Source organism: Mytilus edulis, chromosome 1 (genome assembly GCF_963676685.1).
Source record: "Mytilus edulis chromosome 1, xbMytEdul2.2, whole genome shotgun sequence".
Lineage (NCBI taxonomy): Eukaryota > Metazoa > Mollusca > Bivalvia > Mytilida > Mytilidae > Mytilus > Mytilus edulis.
In genome coordinates, this window is record NC_092344.1 from 91,064,491 (window position 1) to 91,081,958 (window position 17,468).

The 17,468-nt window shown below is 31.9% G+C and overlaps 2 protein-coding genes across 2 annotated transcripts in view; one reads left to right on the forward strand and one right to left on the reverse strand.

The window, feature by feature from the left end:
* LOC139494582 (uncharacterized) overlaps positions 1–6,558 on the reverse strand; it is a 19,795-nt gene extending 13,237 nt beyond the window's left edge. The window contains exons 1-3 of the mRNA XM_071282744.1: positions 6,455–6,558; positions 993–1,078; positions 415–507 (exon numbers count right to left, since the gene is read on the reverse strand). Of these exons, the coding sequence (XP_071138845.1) occupies positions 415–507; positions 993–1,078; positions 6,455–6,459 (184 nt within the window). The 5' untranslated portion in view covers positions 6,460–6,558. The remainder of the gene's footprint in view (positions 1–414; positions 508–992; positions 1,079–6,454) is intronic.
* On the forward strand, positions 6,550–17,147 carry LOC139494591 (transmembrane prolyl 4-hydroxylase-like). Its single transcript, XM_071282754.1, has 10 exons — positions 6,550–6,745; positions 7,604–7,685; positions 8,554–8,708; positions 10,377–10,438; positions 11,100–11,134; positions 12,093–12,258; positions 12,847–12,901; positions 13,290–13,402; positions 13,967–14,057; positions 14,706–17,147. The coding sequence occupies exons 1-10, from the start codon at positions 6,584–6,586 to the stop codon at positions 15,009–15,011; spliced, it is 1,227 nt and encodes a 408-aa protein (XP_071138855.1). The 5' UTR covers positions 6,550–6,583; the 3' UTR covers positions 15,012–17,147.
* Positions 17,148–17,468: the final 321 nt, after the last annotated feature.

A 17,468-nucleotide genomic window follows, 5' to 3' on the forward strand; every position in this document is an offset into this window, starting at 1 on the left:
TGTTTTACATTGTCATTTTGGGGCCTTTTATAGCTGACTATGCGGTATGAACTTTGCTCATAGTTGAAGGCGGTACAGTGAACTATAGTTGTTAATTTCTGTGTCATTTGGTCTCTTGTGGAGAGTTGTCTCATTGGCAATCATACCACATCTTCTTTTTTTTATATTTTACTTAAAGATAACATTGAAGTGGATATGTCTTTTTTTAATTTATTGGTTGGTGTCACATTATAATATATCATGTGAATTTTTATTAAGGTAGAACTGCATTATTGTAAGTAAATCAATAAAAAAAGTCATTTACACTATGTAGTTCAGTGTAATACGTTCTGTTGGTGTCTGACTTGCATTTCAAGCCAATGTACTGTTTACTTGCTTATAAAATATTTTATAAATCACCAGAGTGCTCCTTACCATTGAGATTATGTGGATGCTGCTCTGATAAAATGTAAAGGTCATGTGCACTCAGGTACTGTAAAAATTTCTCTTGAACATGGCATGGAAGTGCTGAAATTCAATAAAACAAAGCATCTTACCAACAACATCAAATCATTTATTGATAAGAAACCTTTATGAAAAATTCTAAGGCAGTAAATTTTAACTAGATATAGTATCTGAAATATACTGTCATGATATTTAATGGCCATAGCTAGGAGTTCCTGTATGTTGGATATTTTTTTGAAAATCTAGCTCTGTGTGTTGGTCTGGTACTAAGTTAGTAATATGCATGATTCATTTCAGGTAATAACAATTTTTTTTTTATTTCTCAGTCCATTTCTGAATAATCCTGATTTCACAGTTTTGTTTTCCATTTGCTGTTGTTTGAATTTTTTAAAATATTATTTTCTCTGTTATAAACACAGCTTAATCAAAATAACATTCCAAATGAAGTAAAACTGTGTTCAATTGTATACAAGTATGACAACAGGACTATCACATATACTCTCATACTGACACTGCATCAAAAACAAATATTAACCTTGCAACATTACCTGTAATACTGTTTAGTTTGAATATTTTCTGGTGGTCACCAACAAAGTCAAGAGCTTGTTGAAACAAAGATTTCACCATTTTCAAACTGTAAAAGAAAAATAATAATATGACATTAAGTTTACTATACATACTCAAGCTACATAGAGAAAAATCAACAATAACATGGGGTTAAAAAAAAATACCTTTGTTTACTGCTCTATGGTCGGGTTGTTATCTTTTGTCACATTCCCATTTCTTATAGTATTTTCAATTATTTTTTCGGAAACAAAACACTGATGATGCCTTTACTCCATTATTCTGACTTGATCCCCAAAAGCATCATATCCATACATTATCATTTACAGAAATTTGACCAGTTGACCAGTTGACAAAAAAAAATCTTTGAAACCAGTATTTCCTGGTACATGTGATATAATATTGCTAGTAAAGACCCTGAACACTAAAAGCTAGCAGTTCTATAACTTATCCTTAGTATTTTCAAAGTACATGGATTAGCTAACATTATCATAAAATTGGAAATGGAAATGGGTAAAATGTCAAAATGGCAACAACCTGACCAAAGAGCAGACAATCACTGAATGCCACCAATTGGTCTTTAACGCAACGAGAAAATCCTGCACCCGGAGGTGTGCCTCAGTTAACCCCTAATTCAAAATGTGTACTAGTTCAGTGAAAATGGACATCATACCATAAAACTTCATAATTTATTAATGAACTAAAATTAAAAAAACATACAAGACCTACAGAGGCCAGAGGCTCCTGACTTAATAGGACAGGCAAAAAAATGTGGTGGGGTTAAACATTGTTTTGTGAGATCTCAACCCTCCCTCTATACCTGTAGCCAATGTAGAATAATGAAACGCACAACAATACTCACAGTTAAACTCAGTTCAAAAGAAGACCATGTCCCATGTCAGAAAAGGTAACAAAAGAAAGTAAGCAAATGACAATGATACATAAATTACCAAAGGACTACAAGCAGTTACCAACAAACCAGCTCCACACCTCAATTAAACTGATTCAAAGATTATGTATACTGATAATTCATCATATGAAAATCAAGCACAATCCCTGTCATAAGGGGTTTAGTATCATACCATCATGAGAAGAACATATCATGCCAACAACTGGTTTTAGAATAAACGTATTTATTTCTGATGCAAAGACCCTATTAGAGAATCAGTATTAATACCAAAATATGCCATCCTTTATAACCTGACAACAGTATCATATCTATATCCCTTCTAAATAATTCTGTTTAAAGGTTTGTTTAGCTTTTGAGTTGAATGTAGACATTTTTGCGCTTTGTAAAGAAAATTACCATTATTACCATAAAAGATTGGATGTGAATTAAATACCTGAAGGTATAAGCTGTCTGCATGTTAATTTATATTTACATATGATGTTCTTGAACTGATGTTAAAACTTAGTAAATGTTTTGACTAGTTTGTGATATCTAAAACCCTGCTGTGTGTAATAATTTGTCAGTAATACAGAGATTTCTTTCAATAAGATCAAATACATTGTTACATACATGAGTGAATCGAACAATTTGAGATATATATAAGATGTAGATTTTGAGGTGTAAATACAGCCATTTTTGTCAAAGTGTTCTGATGAACAATCTTCATGATAAACATCCACAGGCCTGAAGATGAAACTCAATTTATATGAAAATTTCAGTGGGACTCTGTTACCTTGTACAATTGGAGGCAACTCTCATTGTACCTAATTGATAACGCCTTGTAAGAGATTGCTTCCCTTTGATACTTCATCTGGGTTTATTTTACCATGTGGTTTTAAGCAAAAGAGCATGTTCCAGCCACTTTTTATTATGTAATTGATGTAATTTTATTTCTTTTTATCGTTAATTTTTTCTAATTACTTTTATTATTACCCACATTGGGGTTCAGGTGCTTCATATTGACACTTTGTTCATTATAGCTTATTGATACATGTACCATGCTTGGTATAACTATATTTGAATGCATTATTATAATAAACATGATAAAGCACCTTTAATAGCCAAACACTATTAGTTGTCAATTGTTACCATTATGTATGCATGAATTGGTGGATTAGTGGCACTTTCCTTTGTGTGTTAATATGAGTTTTTATTGGGTGCGGGTGTATAGATTTGTATATCAACCATATTGAATTTGAATAACAGTGAAAAGTTAAATTTATTATTGTCAGAATATCCTTGAAAAACAGTCATTAACAAAACGTAGACAACATTTATATTTAAATAATTAACATGTATATAAAATTCCTGATGACAATTTGAATTAATACTGATTATAAAGTATCTATTTGAAGTGACTTATAGGTCCATTGGGCCGGGTGTAATTTAATTGAAATATTTCAATATTGCACATATTTAATGTTATACACAATGTCACTATAATAAACATATATGTATTGTATTGTATTGTATATAGCGCATTAGCCTCCGAATCCGGGTCCGTTAGCGCCCATTCATGTTCGCACCCACTCATGTTCGCCCCCTTTCACTTTCGAACCCTACATGTTCGCACCCAAAGTCCGTTCGCACCCTACATGTTCGCGCCCAATTTTAATTGGTTTTGGGTTTAATAACTTTGTAATCAAGTTTTGGCAAGTAGTATTCTTATAAGTATAATTGTTTTCGTTGTCTCAAAATAAAGTGAGACAGCATTTTTTATTGTGTTAAATAAATCTTAATTATTACGTACATGGGGGGACATATACTTGCCTCCCCATGCCGCTAAAGTTACATTTGCTAAAGAGCAATAAAAACACATCTATTTCCATAGCACGTTTATTTCAAAGAGACAGATAACATCACATGACAAATATGCATCATTATCATACAAAGGGACACAACTCTCACGACTAAACTGCAAAACACATACGACCATACAATACATATACATAACATCCCGCCCCCAAAAAGAAAATTTCCCAAATTTTATCAAAATGGTTTATGTGTTTTATCCATATACAAATTCAAGAAGAAGAAAAATGCACTTTTACATTCAAACTATGTAATCACTTCCGTATAAAACTAAAATCATTTTCCAAATAATCATGTAAATACATTTATAATAACTGAAATACTCGTGGCTGACCAGTTCTCACAACTAGCATCCATTGGCATACACACCAGTATCAACAATGCAGAAAAATCCGAACGTCTGGCATCTCGATCTCCCCCTTAGGACCTTATGCACGCATAACGTTCATTCAACAACACAAAAAAATATGCATTTAATACATTTATTCAGTCTACTAAATGGAAAATACTAGAATATTGTCATAAATGTAGCTGTATACATCAAATTGATAGATAATCATCAGAGACCTTTAACTCTTAAAAATGGTAAATATAACATCAATGAAACACTTCATAAGTTACATATGCAGTCAAAAGAAAATACGACTAATTCTCCCTCTCTAACGTGTTCAATCTCTCATACATCACACTCACAAAATAAAATAAAGATGAAACAAATGAATAGCTCCAGAAATGTCAATATCAACCTAGGTTTTATTTATGACTATTATCTTACCGCTACTGACAATCCGCTATCAAATCAGTCCACTGTTAACAGAAATATATGTATTAATAATAAAAAAAAAAATCCTTCAGACAAAAATTTAAATGAATTCATAATTAAAGTCGGTGTTTTCCTTGTAACTGGGTAGCGTACGACGAGATAAATCTCACACGTACCGTCTGTAGTATAATTTAAATAGTTCAACACTGCAACACATTTTCCCTGCTAAATCCTAAATACACATATAGGTCAAGCTGATTAGTTAGTAAAGATAACGCCATTTACTTTAGCAATTATTTTCGAAGTACTGTAAGATGATAGGCCGGGACGTCACATGACACATGCTACAGTTTTCTGCACACATAAACATACACAGCTGTCTTCCTTATGTCCATCTCTAACGCGGTCAAAAGTTTAAAATTGTGTAGAAATTTCGATAGCGTCCAACAGTCGAAATGAAAATTAAAATTCAGATGACAATAAACAATTGCGAAATGCTTTCGATAGTTATATGCATGTACAATGTAGTTTAAAAACAGTTCCTTGAATTTTACCGTTTTCTTTTGTTGACGAAAACTCCTATGGTGATTCAGTCTGAATATTAGTTTAATCCAAATTAAACTTTTGAAACATCAAAATTTTCACATAAAATCTAAAAATTGTTTCCAGTGTCAGCTGCATGATACTGCTATACTCCACTGAACGAAAATGCCAAGATTCCAACGTGGTCAAATTTAATAATGGCGTCGCCAGCCTCGTGTTCTAGACTTTCAGAAAGTTGATTCTTCATCTTCGGGGACAGCTAACATAAAATACACTTAAAAGGGGTCGTTTTGAAGTCCTCCACCATATTACGTACATGGGGGGACATATACTTGCCTCCCCATGCCGCTAAAGTTACATTTGCTAAAGAGCAATAAAAACACATCTATTTCCATAGCACGTTTATTTCAAAGAGACAGATAACATCACATGACAAATATGCATCATTATCATACAAAGGGACACAACTCTCACGACTAAACTGCAAAACACATACGACCATACAATACATATACATAACATAATTATGGTTTGGATAGTGTATTGTTAAAAAAAATAATATTCCTTTCTAAATAAAGTGGGGTTCTGTCAACGTTTTATTTTGTGTTGAATAACTTTTAATCATGTCTTGGTTAGTGTATTGCTATAACTTTGTTTCATTGACTTGTTTCAAAATGGAGTGAGATTCTGACTACGTTTTTTTTTGTGTGTTGAATAAATTTTATCATGTTTGATCAGGCTGATCATGTTTTGGTTATAATAGTGTATTGCTATATTTTATTGTTTCATTATAATCAGATCAAAGGGACCAACCTGTTAAAAACAATTATCTTTTGTGTTTTTCATTTAAAATCTTCAATCTTTTACTCATACCAAGCTATAATTACATTCAGTATTTACACAAAAGCAATTAAGAACAACAATCGTGATTTTCAAATTATTCAACTGGAATTTGAATTGAAATTGGGCGCGAACTTGTAGAGTGCGAACGGCCCTTGGGTGCGAACGTGTGAGGTGTGAACGTGTAGGGTGCGAAAGTATATTGGGCGTGAACAGACCTGATATTGAGTGTGTCAATCTAGAACAGCGATTCACACCTGTAGAAAGAAAGAGAAAGAAAGTTGATCTTTTTTGGTCTGTAAAGAAGATTTTTAAAGGTCCTTAATCAATTTTACAAGCCTGTGCTGGTGTGCCTGAGGTCAAAATGAAATATGTCGAACAATATACTGTAAGGGTTGGTTTGGTACGAGTTAGATAAGTGACGAATTGTCGTGTACCAATATTAATGATGATGTTTTTATCCAGAACCCTGTCCGATAGCCAGATAGCAAATGGGGATATCGTCAACAGATAAACACTACTTCAAATAATCGTATTACCTCATTAATACTGCATGAAATGCGTACAGGGTAAAGCCATCGGTGTGTTAAAACTCTCAAGAAAATCTGACCGACTTTTTTTCTTTTCGGTACTCTCCTGTGTGGAGGACAAAAAGTGAAAAACTTAGAATGCAGACGTTTCTACTTTCAGTTTTAATATTCACATGTTATTTTGAAATTTATGGTTTTAGTTCCGCTGAAAATGAAAAGCAGTATTGTTTAACGCTAAATAATGAAGTTAAATGCGAGAACTTGTCAAATATAAAACTCTCTCGGCTTGATGGCCACGAGGTACTGTTAAATATGTTGGCATAAAAAGGGGGAGTGCCGAGTGGTCACCTTACTCAAGTCAGGTTGCATGACCATAGAAAATAGAAAAAACAAGCCCCTATGGTATCTGCTAATTGTTGACATGAACTGTTTCACATTAGGAATTAACTTGTATCATTTGTTTTTTCACCATGATAAATTTCTGCTAATGTCTGCTGAGACTACTATAACAGTATAGTAGTCTCAGTGTCGTGTAATGTCTAATGACCTTAAATTAATTTATGGCAGTATGGATCTGCAACACTTGTCCCGAAAATTTTCTACCCTTGAACTATTGATGTCATACAACAATCACTTTTCTTCTGTGATAAGGTGTATCATAGACCTATATGCTCATTGACTTTGTGGATCTGTAACACTTGACCCGAGAATTAGCGACACTTAAACTATTGACATATCATACAAGAATCATTTTTCCTATTTGGTGTTAGAAATTTTCTTTTGCAATGTCATAATTTTACAGGAAATTCTGTGATGCCCAGTAATGATGGACAAATAGCCATAAGGTGGCCTTTTTTTCTGGATTGGTTATCCATAAGAAAACCAGCTCTAAACTTCGTAAAGTGAAATAATGGGGAAAATTGGTTTTTTTTTCCTCTATTGCTGGAGATTTGTTTCTCATATCATGCGACTGCATGGTCTAAAAATGAAAATTGCCAAACAATTTGGTATTGTTCCTTGGAAGACCATTTTTGATAATTTAATTATCATGAGAGTCGACACCTTCGAGTATATTTTAAGTATTCTTATTATGATATATATTATAAATATATCTGTGCGACATTACATAACTTATTTTAAATATTTGGTACTTTTCAGTCAGGTCATATAGAGAACATCAGAATTGAAGATGGACGACAACTAGAAATGAAAACCCTAAGTCTGAAGCCTTTGATATTAGGTAATGAATTACAAGGTTTTGTTATAAAATCATATAACCACAACTATAGATCCGTCCATGTATATATCTATGAACAGTGTTGTGTGTACGTTAATGAGACAGTAACTGAAGACAAAAATAACCTTAATGCAGAGGCCACCAGTCATTAAAATATGGACACTTAGAATATGAATTAACAGAAACAAGAAACTTACAAGGGACTAGTGGTACAAGTTGGAATTCTTGTGTTGAGTGAATACATTGTTTGAGAATTGCTTGTTTTTGGTGGTTGGTTTGATCTGTTTTACTGTGTTAAGGTAGCACAATACAAAGATTTTATACCTCCAATTCCCCAGTTTAAAAATGCTGTAACTTTTTTTATAATGCTTGAAAATTTATAAAAGTGGTACTTATGGATAGCTAACAGATTACTCTACAAAAGACTCATCAGTGACGCTCGAATCCAAAAAAGTTAAAAAGGCCAAATAAAGTAAGAAGTTGAAAAGCATTGAGAACCAAAATTCCTAAAAGTTTTGCCAAATACAGCTACGGTAATCCATGCCTGAGGTAGAAAAGCCTTAGTATTTCAAAAAAATTGAAAAATTTGTAAACAGTAAATTTATAAATATAACCATATCAATGACAATTCATGTCAGCACAAAAAGTGCTGACTACTGGGCTTGTGATACCCTCTGGGAAATAAATCTCCACCAGTAGTGGCATCAACCCAGTGGTTGTTAATAAACTCATCATAGATACCAGGACTAAATTTAGTATATACGCCAGACGCGCGTTTCGTCTACAAAAGACTCATCAGTGACACTCGATAAAGGATCATACAATATTTAGATATTTAAATAATTATCTTTTATGCTTTGATTATTTACAGAAATATCAAATTTTCTCACCAAAGAAGAATGCAAACATCTGAAAGAAATGGCAATAGAAGAAGGTTTGCAGTCAAGTGAAACACATAACTGGGACAATAGTAACAGATTTATTTTACAAGACAAAGATAATGACAAAAGACTTAATCTAGAGGAGGTAAATATTGCATACTAAACATTTGATATAAAGATATTAAAAAGGGGTATGATTGAAAATGTGACAACTATCCACCAAAGAACAAAAACCTGCATGCATGTTACAGTCTTCAATGGCAAGAAAAGCCCACATCACATGGTGTGCTATAAAAAGCCCATCAAAAGCAAATGTGAAACAATTCAAATGACACAACTCAATGCTTCATATAAGTAAGTAACAATAATCAAATACATTTATGATATATAGCAACCAGAAACACATTTTAGTAGTTGTTGAAGTCTGATTTATATCATGGAGCTCTTGCTATTCTAATTTTGGCAAGTACATGTATAGCAAATCTAGCTTTTAATTGGTTTTTGTCGAGCCTACGACTTTTGTCTCAGAAAGCCCGACATAGGGATAGTGATCTGGCGGTGGCCGCGTTAACTAACTTTTTAAAAGCTTTATATTTTAGAAGGTGGAAGACATGGATGCACCATACTTTGTATATTGATGCCTCATGTTACGAAGTTTCCATCAGTCACATGTCTTTGACCTCATTTTCATGGTTCAGTCACTACCTGAAATAAAAGTTAAGATTTTTTGTAATGTTAAATTCTCTCTTATTATAAGTAATACATGTAAGATAACTATATTTGGTATGTGCGTACCTTGCAAGGTCCTCTTGCCCGTCAGACAGTTTTCACTTGACCTCGACCTCATTTCATAGATCAGTGAACAAGGTTAAGTTTTGGTGGTCAAATCTATATCTCAGATACTATAAGCAATAGGAGTAGTATATTCATTGTATGGAAGGATTGTGAGGTGTACATGTCTAACTGGCAGGTGTCATTTGACCTTGACCTCATTTTCATGGTTCAGTGGTTATAGCTCAAGTTTTTGTGTTTTGGTCTGTTTTTCTAATACTGTATGCAATATGTCTACTATATTTGGTGTAAGAAATGATTGTAAGGTGTACATGTCTAGCAGGCAGGTGTCATCTGACCTTGACCTTAGTTTCATGGTTCAGTGGTCAAAGTGAAGATTTTGAGTTTTGGTCTTTTTTCCAGAGTTCGCGAAAAGTGGCGGTCCTCAGGATTTTACCACCAAAATTTTGCATAGGACTGACACAATTTTAGTATTTTTCAATAGAATTAATAGTGAGAACCAGCAGATTTTCCTCAAGGACCACCAAGGAAAAAAAGATTTCGCAAACTCTGTTTTTCTAATACCCTATGCAATAGGGTAACTATATTTGATGTATGGAAATATTTTATGATCTTTATGCCAGTCGGGCAGGTTGTATTTGACCTTGACTTCATTTGTGCAGTGCATTGCTCAGTGTTAAGTTTTAGTTTTTGGTCTGTTTTCTTTAACTTATAATAAGCAATAGCTCAACTATATTTGTTGTATGGAAGAATTGTTAGGTGTAAATGCCTGTCTGGAATGGTTCATCTGACCTTGACCTTATTTTCATGGTTCATTGGTCAATGTTTTAAGTTTAGTTTTCTTGGTTAATGTTAAGTTTATGTGACAGTTGTAATAAAGCTTTATAGTTAGGACTATCAACATAATACCAATGATTTAAGTAAAGAAGGGGAGGCATTTCAGCGTGTGCACTCTTGTCTTTTTACAGTTAAATTTAAAGAATAATTCACACTTTAATGAACATTTTTATTCTGTTTACAGATGAAGTTAACATTGATGGGTGGTTTTGATGTACACTTAAATAAAGAAGACATCTTACTAATGTAAGTAGAACAATCTGTGGATGGATTCATGTCAGTATTTTTATGCCCCACCTACGATAGTAGAGGGGCATTATGTTTTCTGGTCTGTGCGTCCGTTTGTCCGTTCGTCCGTCCGTTCGTCCGTCTGTCCCGCTTCAGGTTAAAGTTTTTGGTCAAGGTAGTTTTTGATGAAGTTGAAGTCCAATCGAATTCAAACTTAGTACACATGTTCCCTATGATATGATCTTTCTAATTTTAATGCCAAATTAGAGTTTTTACCCCAATTTCACGGTCCACTGAACATGGAAAATGATAGTGTGAGTGGGGCATTCGTGTACTGAGGACACATTCTTGTTTATTTGAAACTTAGCCACAAAAATCAAATTGCAAAAACAAATTGGTACTTTTCATCCTTTTTGAATAACATTAAATTTTTTTAAAGATTCAAAGTATTAGTCTGTTTTAGTTCAGTAAAAGTCTTTTAATCTCCTGTTAAAAAAGTGGGGGTTTTGCATTCCTTAAAAGTTATATAACCACTTTGAATTATCATATTATTTGGACATCAATTCTTAATATTGAAACTGTGCAAAACTCCACAATTTGAACTGACAAAACTCATTACTGAGTTTTTCATTTATATTACAGGTCTAAATTTGAAATCAATGTATTCTTTTTATTACAGGTACAAAGAAATAAAGATAGACAAAGACAATGATGGTTTGTATATATAAAGAAAAATATAAAATGTATTTATACATTTATAAGACTTGGCTTAGACCGCAATGCTTAAAACCTTTAAACTGTTCCAAATAAAATTTAATTGTAAAAAAAAACAATGATAAATTTAAAGCAAACCACATAAAAATTCTTTTCAACTGTATTCAAGTCATCAAAAATAAAGTTCCAATGATACACATTACTAACTTCACGAAAAAGAGTTTTCTGTAATTATTGACTGCATTTAGTTTATCCATGTACTGTCAAAACATTTTCACAGTGCAAATAGCACAGTTGCAGTATAAACTGTATTACAATGTGTGTAAATTCAAGAGCTATTATCAAGTTCAATTGACACTAGAAGAGATATTCTTACAGTCTGAAAGCCTCAAGATTATGAAAACAAAATCATGTACTGTATAACAATTGTAACCCCACTTTGAAGTAATTTTCCCAAATGGCAGATGGTAGATTGGGAAGAGAAAACCTAAAAATCATCTTGCAATCCTATATTAATATTAAACTTTGACTTATAATATGGTTTTAAGTTTGTGCTATTATTTATGCCCTAGACGTAGCAGAGGGGGCATTAAGATTTACCCTTGTCCATCTGTACGTCCGTAACTACGTACGTCTCAAAGTTTGTGCCACAAAATACAGATCAAGTTTGAATTTTTCGAGTGTCCCTTTTTATTGTTCTAGAGTTATGCCTCTTTACAAATGAAAAAAATGCTGAATATTTTGTTTTCATTCTCTAACTTAAGTTTGCCTCAACCAATTGTTATGAGACTTTCACACTATTTTCATTACCCAAAAACACAGATCAAGTACAAATTTGGATAGCTTCACTTTTACCATTCTTCAGTTATGTCCCTTACTAACTTTTTATGATATGCAAACAGGGGCATCTCCCTTTTATTTCCTGTTACAATGATATTCTTTTCCTTTTCTTTTATAGAATACATAACACAATCAGAAATGTCAAGCTTTTCACCAAAGCATTTTGAACGTTATTTGAATACCTTTTTGAAGACGCATCCAGAGAAGCATTCCCGTTACAGTAGACAAGTCTGGCTCAAACCAGATACCTCTGATGATGAAGTGTTTAACAGAATTATAAACAGGTAAGACTCACAAAAAATTCATGTATCAGCTGACATTTATCTAAGTGTAGGTAGGAAAAAGTGCAAAGTAATACCGTTAAATAGTCGTGCAATAATTTCAAACTACTTTAACTGCAGATCAGAACATAAGTAGAAATTAAACAAAGATATCATTCTTTAAAATCATTGTCATAAATTGTTATATTTATTTGAAGATAAATGGAAGGTTTTGAAGGCTAATATCAGGTAACAGGCCCTTAACTTTAAGAGCATTTCATTTGTGTTTCCGATTATAATGTTGGAGTTTTTTCAAATCTAGATTAAACAAACCTAAGTATATCAATATAAAGACATGGAGATAAATATTTAAGGAGACAGCAACCTATGCTTACAAGAGATGCAACACAAATTTATATAGACTATAACTTGTCATTTTAAATACAATTCGTAGTACACATTTTCTGTTCATTTGATACATACAATTTACAAACCAAATGAAAACTGTCATACATGATGATGATTGGAGTTTTTAACGACCTTGACTGGCTGTACAGCCCTTGCAAGGTCAGCTGTCATACATGGTCATGTACACATGTTTTAATACTTCAGGGCCTCTACTTTGGTTGATTTACCTGTTGAGTTATTGAAACTAAGTGATTTCCAGGTAAGGTTTTACATTCTTCTCAGTTTAATTGTTATTATTTAAAGTTACAGCTTCTTCTGCCAGATAATTGTTACTAACAACAAACTGATTATACTGCCATGGATTTGGAGTACATACTAAACCACCTTCTCCCCACATATTTGCTGTATCACCCTTGACTAATATCATCCCTCGGGATGATATTGGTATCTCGGGATGATATGGCATAGGATATGGGTTTTGCCATGTATTATTCTCTATATAATAAGTATTGAAATTTTATAAATGTGCCAGTTATTTTGATTTAATTTTTTCATCTACATCTACAAAATGTGAGTTTGATCTGTAAAACATCCTTCATTGTAGTGTATTGCAGTCCTACAAATATTTTTTTAAATGGCTATTGTAGGTTGTGAACTATGACATTAAAGGTCATTACCATGCACATTGGGATTCGTCTGGACTAGACAAAGCAGCACTGTGTTGTGATAAAGTTAGAAAGAATAATTGTAGAATATGCAGGTAAAAACTATTAGTATAACAGTGACAAAAACTCTAGATTTAATCCAATAAAATAAAAGCAAGAAAGATAATATTAACTTGTATTGCTTAACACCAAATCTATGTTTAAAAACCTTTCATTAAAAGAATTCTTTGTTTCTGTCTTTAGTACTTCATAGGAATTGACTCTGACAGAAACAACTTCTTGCAAAATAAGCTTGATAAAATCGATATTTTTTTTTGTTTTTTTAATGTCCAGTGACAAATAATACTTGCATATAAAGGACAAGAACAAATTAATGATACATCCAATTAAAATTCCTGCCTTTTGATTTGTCTGAGGTGAAGCAACAGGAAATTTGGACCACATCTGGAAAACGAAAATATTTCCAATAGTGTCTTGTCTTTGTCCCTTGTAACAGGCAACATATGAACCTTTCAAAGAGTTGATGCAATGCTTTTATTTAATGATAGGCATTGATTAGAAAATAAAATTTGAAATAGGTAACTATTTATTATGAATAATTTACGTTTTAGATGAAATTTGATATTTGTTACTATTAACAATGGATCATTTGTTTTTAGATACATGACAATATTTTTCTATCTGAATGATGTTAAAGATGGTGGAGGCACAGCTTTCCCTGTGGCAAACAATGAAACAGTTAATTTAGAGGTAGATTCTTTTTATTTTTACACAATGTCAATTTTCATTTGAACCTTGTTGTCTTGAAATCTGTGCTCTGCCAATATCACAGTTTAGCTATTTTTTTGTTCCCACTTAAATTTATGTTTGTTCTTTCATTATGCAATTTTTAATTGTGATGAGTTGACCTTTGTTGACTAAAAATATTACTAAGCTATTGTAGTTTGAGTTCCCTGAAAGAAACATGACCATACTGGTAATTATAAATTCTTTCAAACAAGTGTCAAGTTTTGAAGGAAAAAAAAAATTATGCTAGTTTAGAATACTCAATAAATATTTAGACTGATATATAATACTATGAGCATTGAATATGACGTACCAGTATTTAAAAATCAGGTGTTTATATAGCAATCAACAATTCATTTTAAGTGTTTCACCTAGATGAGTGAAAAATTTATTTCTCTTCCTTAAAAGATATTCCTCCCCTGGATAATACTGAAAAATTAAAGACCTATACTGAGAACTTTGTTTGAAAATAAAAGAAGTCATTAGAATTCAAAAGGCGGCAATTTAAATTTGATGTCAAAGCAAACATTTCATTTCTTATCACAACTTTTATCATTTGTTTTATTTGTAGTAAATTAGTTATTATTATTCATGTTTAAGATATTTTTCCAGGAAATTACAAAACAAGAGTTGTATAACCTGAATGAAAAATGTGGATTGCCAGGACTGAAAGTAACAGCTGAAATGGGAAAGGCAATAATCTGGTACAATCATTTTGTTAATCAAAAATCTGGGTGGTTAGGAGAACAAGATATGCATACTTACCACGGAGGATGTCCAGTGAAGAAAGGGGAAAAATGGGTGGCTAATTTCTGGATCAAGGTCACAGATGACAAAGAGGATGATCTGGCTAAAATGCACAAGTATCAGCAGTTATTATCGAAGAAAAAGAAGAAAAAAGGAAAAGATGAATTGTAATATTATATTATATTTTGACCATCAGTTTTTGGGGTTATCAATCATTCTATTTACTTTAAGATTTCAGGTCAGTTATATGGTCCCATCGTTAGTGTTTCCTTAACTTCAGTGCCTATCTTCTGAAGAAGATTATTTTGTTCCAATTATTTTCAAGATCTAAGTTACTATGCAACACATTTAATTGAAACATTTTTTGTTATATCATTTTGAAAAGCATTTAAAGTTTTATTGAATATTTGAATTCAGTACTTCAATCTTAAGGTTTTGTAGAGGATGTGATGGTACAGACATATATCACTGGTGGTCTATCTTCTAACTAACTAACCCTAACTAGCTCACTGTGTCTTACTTTCCATATATTATGGTTTTTAAGTGGTTAGATGGAATACCTCATAACCTACATTTCTACATTACTATTTTAATAAATTAGAAATAAATTAGAAATACTGCTGTATTATTGATGAAAGAATGAGCCAAACTTGTATAATATGGTTAATAAATATCTAGTCCTTATGTTTATCACATAAGGGCAATAAAAATTATTTGAAATCCAGATAAGCCAGTAAGTTTATTTTTGATATCTATTTATTCTTATAAAGTTATTTGAACAGCTTATGCCTGCTTTGTCTACAAATTTCTTAAACTTCAGTTCCTGGCCAACCCATGTTTTTTTCATGTACAGTCAGTTAGGGCCAAACCTATTTTTTTCGTGTGCAGAGCCTGGAATATTTAATGCTTTTTCTCATTTGATTTTAATGACTTAAAAAAACTAGAAATTAATTGTTTTGTACTGCCACCTAAATCCAATGAATGTTTGGTTTTCATATGAGAAATTTAAGGTTCCCATTGAATGAACTTCATTGAGAACAATAGCTTTTGCATTTATTCAATGGGACAGTTCATGATGCAAAAAAAATAAATACCAAAACAGACAGGTTCTGATTCTGGGGAAAGGTTTCATTTGTTTTATAATAAATAAAGGGCCAATCCTGAAAAATGGTCACCTAATTTGATATTGATTATGGTACATTTCCCCTTTTTGTGAAAAAATTTGCCTGTATTTTCATTCATGTATTTGAAATTTACAAGTTTAAAGGGACAGATGACCATACTTCAAAATTGTTGCTGGTGTATCATGTTGTAGACTTTTTCTAATTTGAATGTTGATAAGGGTTTATTGGATTTTTTTTTTTTTTTATTGTTTTTGTTTGCACTTGTTAACTACATCTTGATGATGGCACAGTTTTTAAATTGTTATTGTATTGTCTTGTCTCAGTCTGATTTTTTGTAATTTTAGATATGGTGATTCTAAGATTTCAGTCTCACCTTGATTATGAGCTGTCCTTTTTGTGGTTTATATATATCTTTATTCTTGTTAACCAAAGTACAATGGTACAGAGACATATACAAATAAATGAACATACATAATATAAATTTGTAGATATAAATGTAAAGTAGAGACATAAAGGAGTTACCCAGGAGATTCTAGGCATTTCATAATAGTTCTTGTAAACTTACACATATTGTTTAGTTCAAACAGGTTGTTGCTATTCATTAGGGCTTGAAATTTTAAAATATTTGGTCTGTTTACAAAATGATGCTTTCGTAACATTTATCTACTTTTGTCTATTGTTGAGCCGAACATTCTAAAATATAATGGAACTTGGCGCCAATATCACTGGAATTGCACAAGGTACAAATACAATTTTCTCTCTGAATATTTTGCCATCTAACAACTTCGATAGGAATTTTTGTGTTCAAAGTTCTAAATCTACATAAAGAAGCAATATTAGGTATGAAAATAGATATTTTTTTAAATTATAGAGTTTTATATTTATAATTGAAAAAGTTATGAGAAAAAAAACTAAGTGTGTCATTTGTTTCAGGATTGTAAATTAATTATGATGTTGGTTACACATTGGCTAAATTTTTATTAGTCAGCTGGTATTTTATTAAAGGCATTTATTTGTATGTGCAATGAAGCTTTTTCTAGTCAGAGTGTTGTATTTAAATATTTTTATTCATGATTGAATTTTGTAAATCAAAAAGTAGTTTACATTAGAAATTTTATATGTTAATACTTTTACATTTTGTTGTATTGTGATTATTGTGAAAATAAATACATTCCTCTCTTTACTTATGTTTTTCCTGGTTTTATCAAATGGCCACAGACAATATTTTAAAGTTTTCCAGCCACTGTGTATCTGTTTATGATCAGGCACTTGGAATATTTATGTCTTCAACACTTACTGGTAAGAAAATGAAAATACTTTTTTGTAGGAGTTGTTGACAGTCTTGATATCAGATACACAATACTTCAACTGATTTATAAAAGTATTTGCTGATATTTTAGTAATCTTCTTTTGGAACTGCTGACCAATACCCTATAACATATTCAAGATCCTGTCAGAATAGAAACCTTAAATGCCACCTGAAAACTAATACTTCATAAAGAAC

What these genes read in the sequence shown, in the direction of transcription:
- LOC139494591 (XM_071282754.1), top strand. Translation starts at nt 6,584, where the DNA reads ATGCAGACGTTTCTACTTTCAGTTTTAATATTCACATGTTATTTTGAA. An exon ending in TTTAACAGAATTATAAACAG is followed by an intron (nt 12,259 to 12,846) that starts GTAAGACTCACA and finishes TTAATACTTCAG; the next exon opens with GGCCTCTACTTTGGTTGATT. An exon ending in ATGAAACAGTTAATTTAGAG is followed by an intron (nt 14,058 to 14,705) that starts GTAGATTCTTTT and finishes ATATTTTTCCAG; the next exon opens with GAAATTACAAAACAAGAGTT.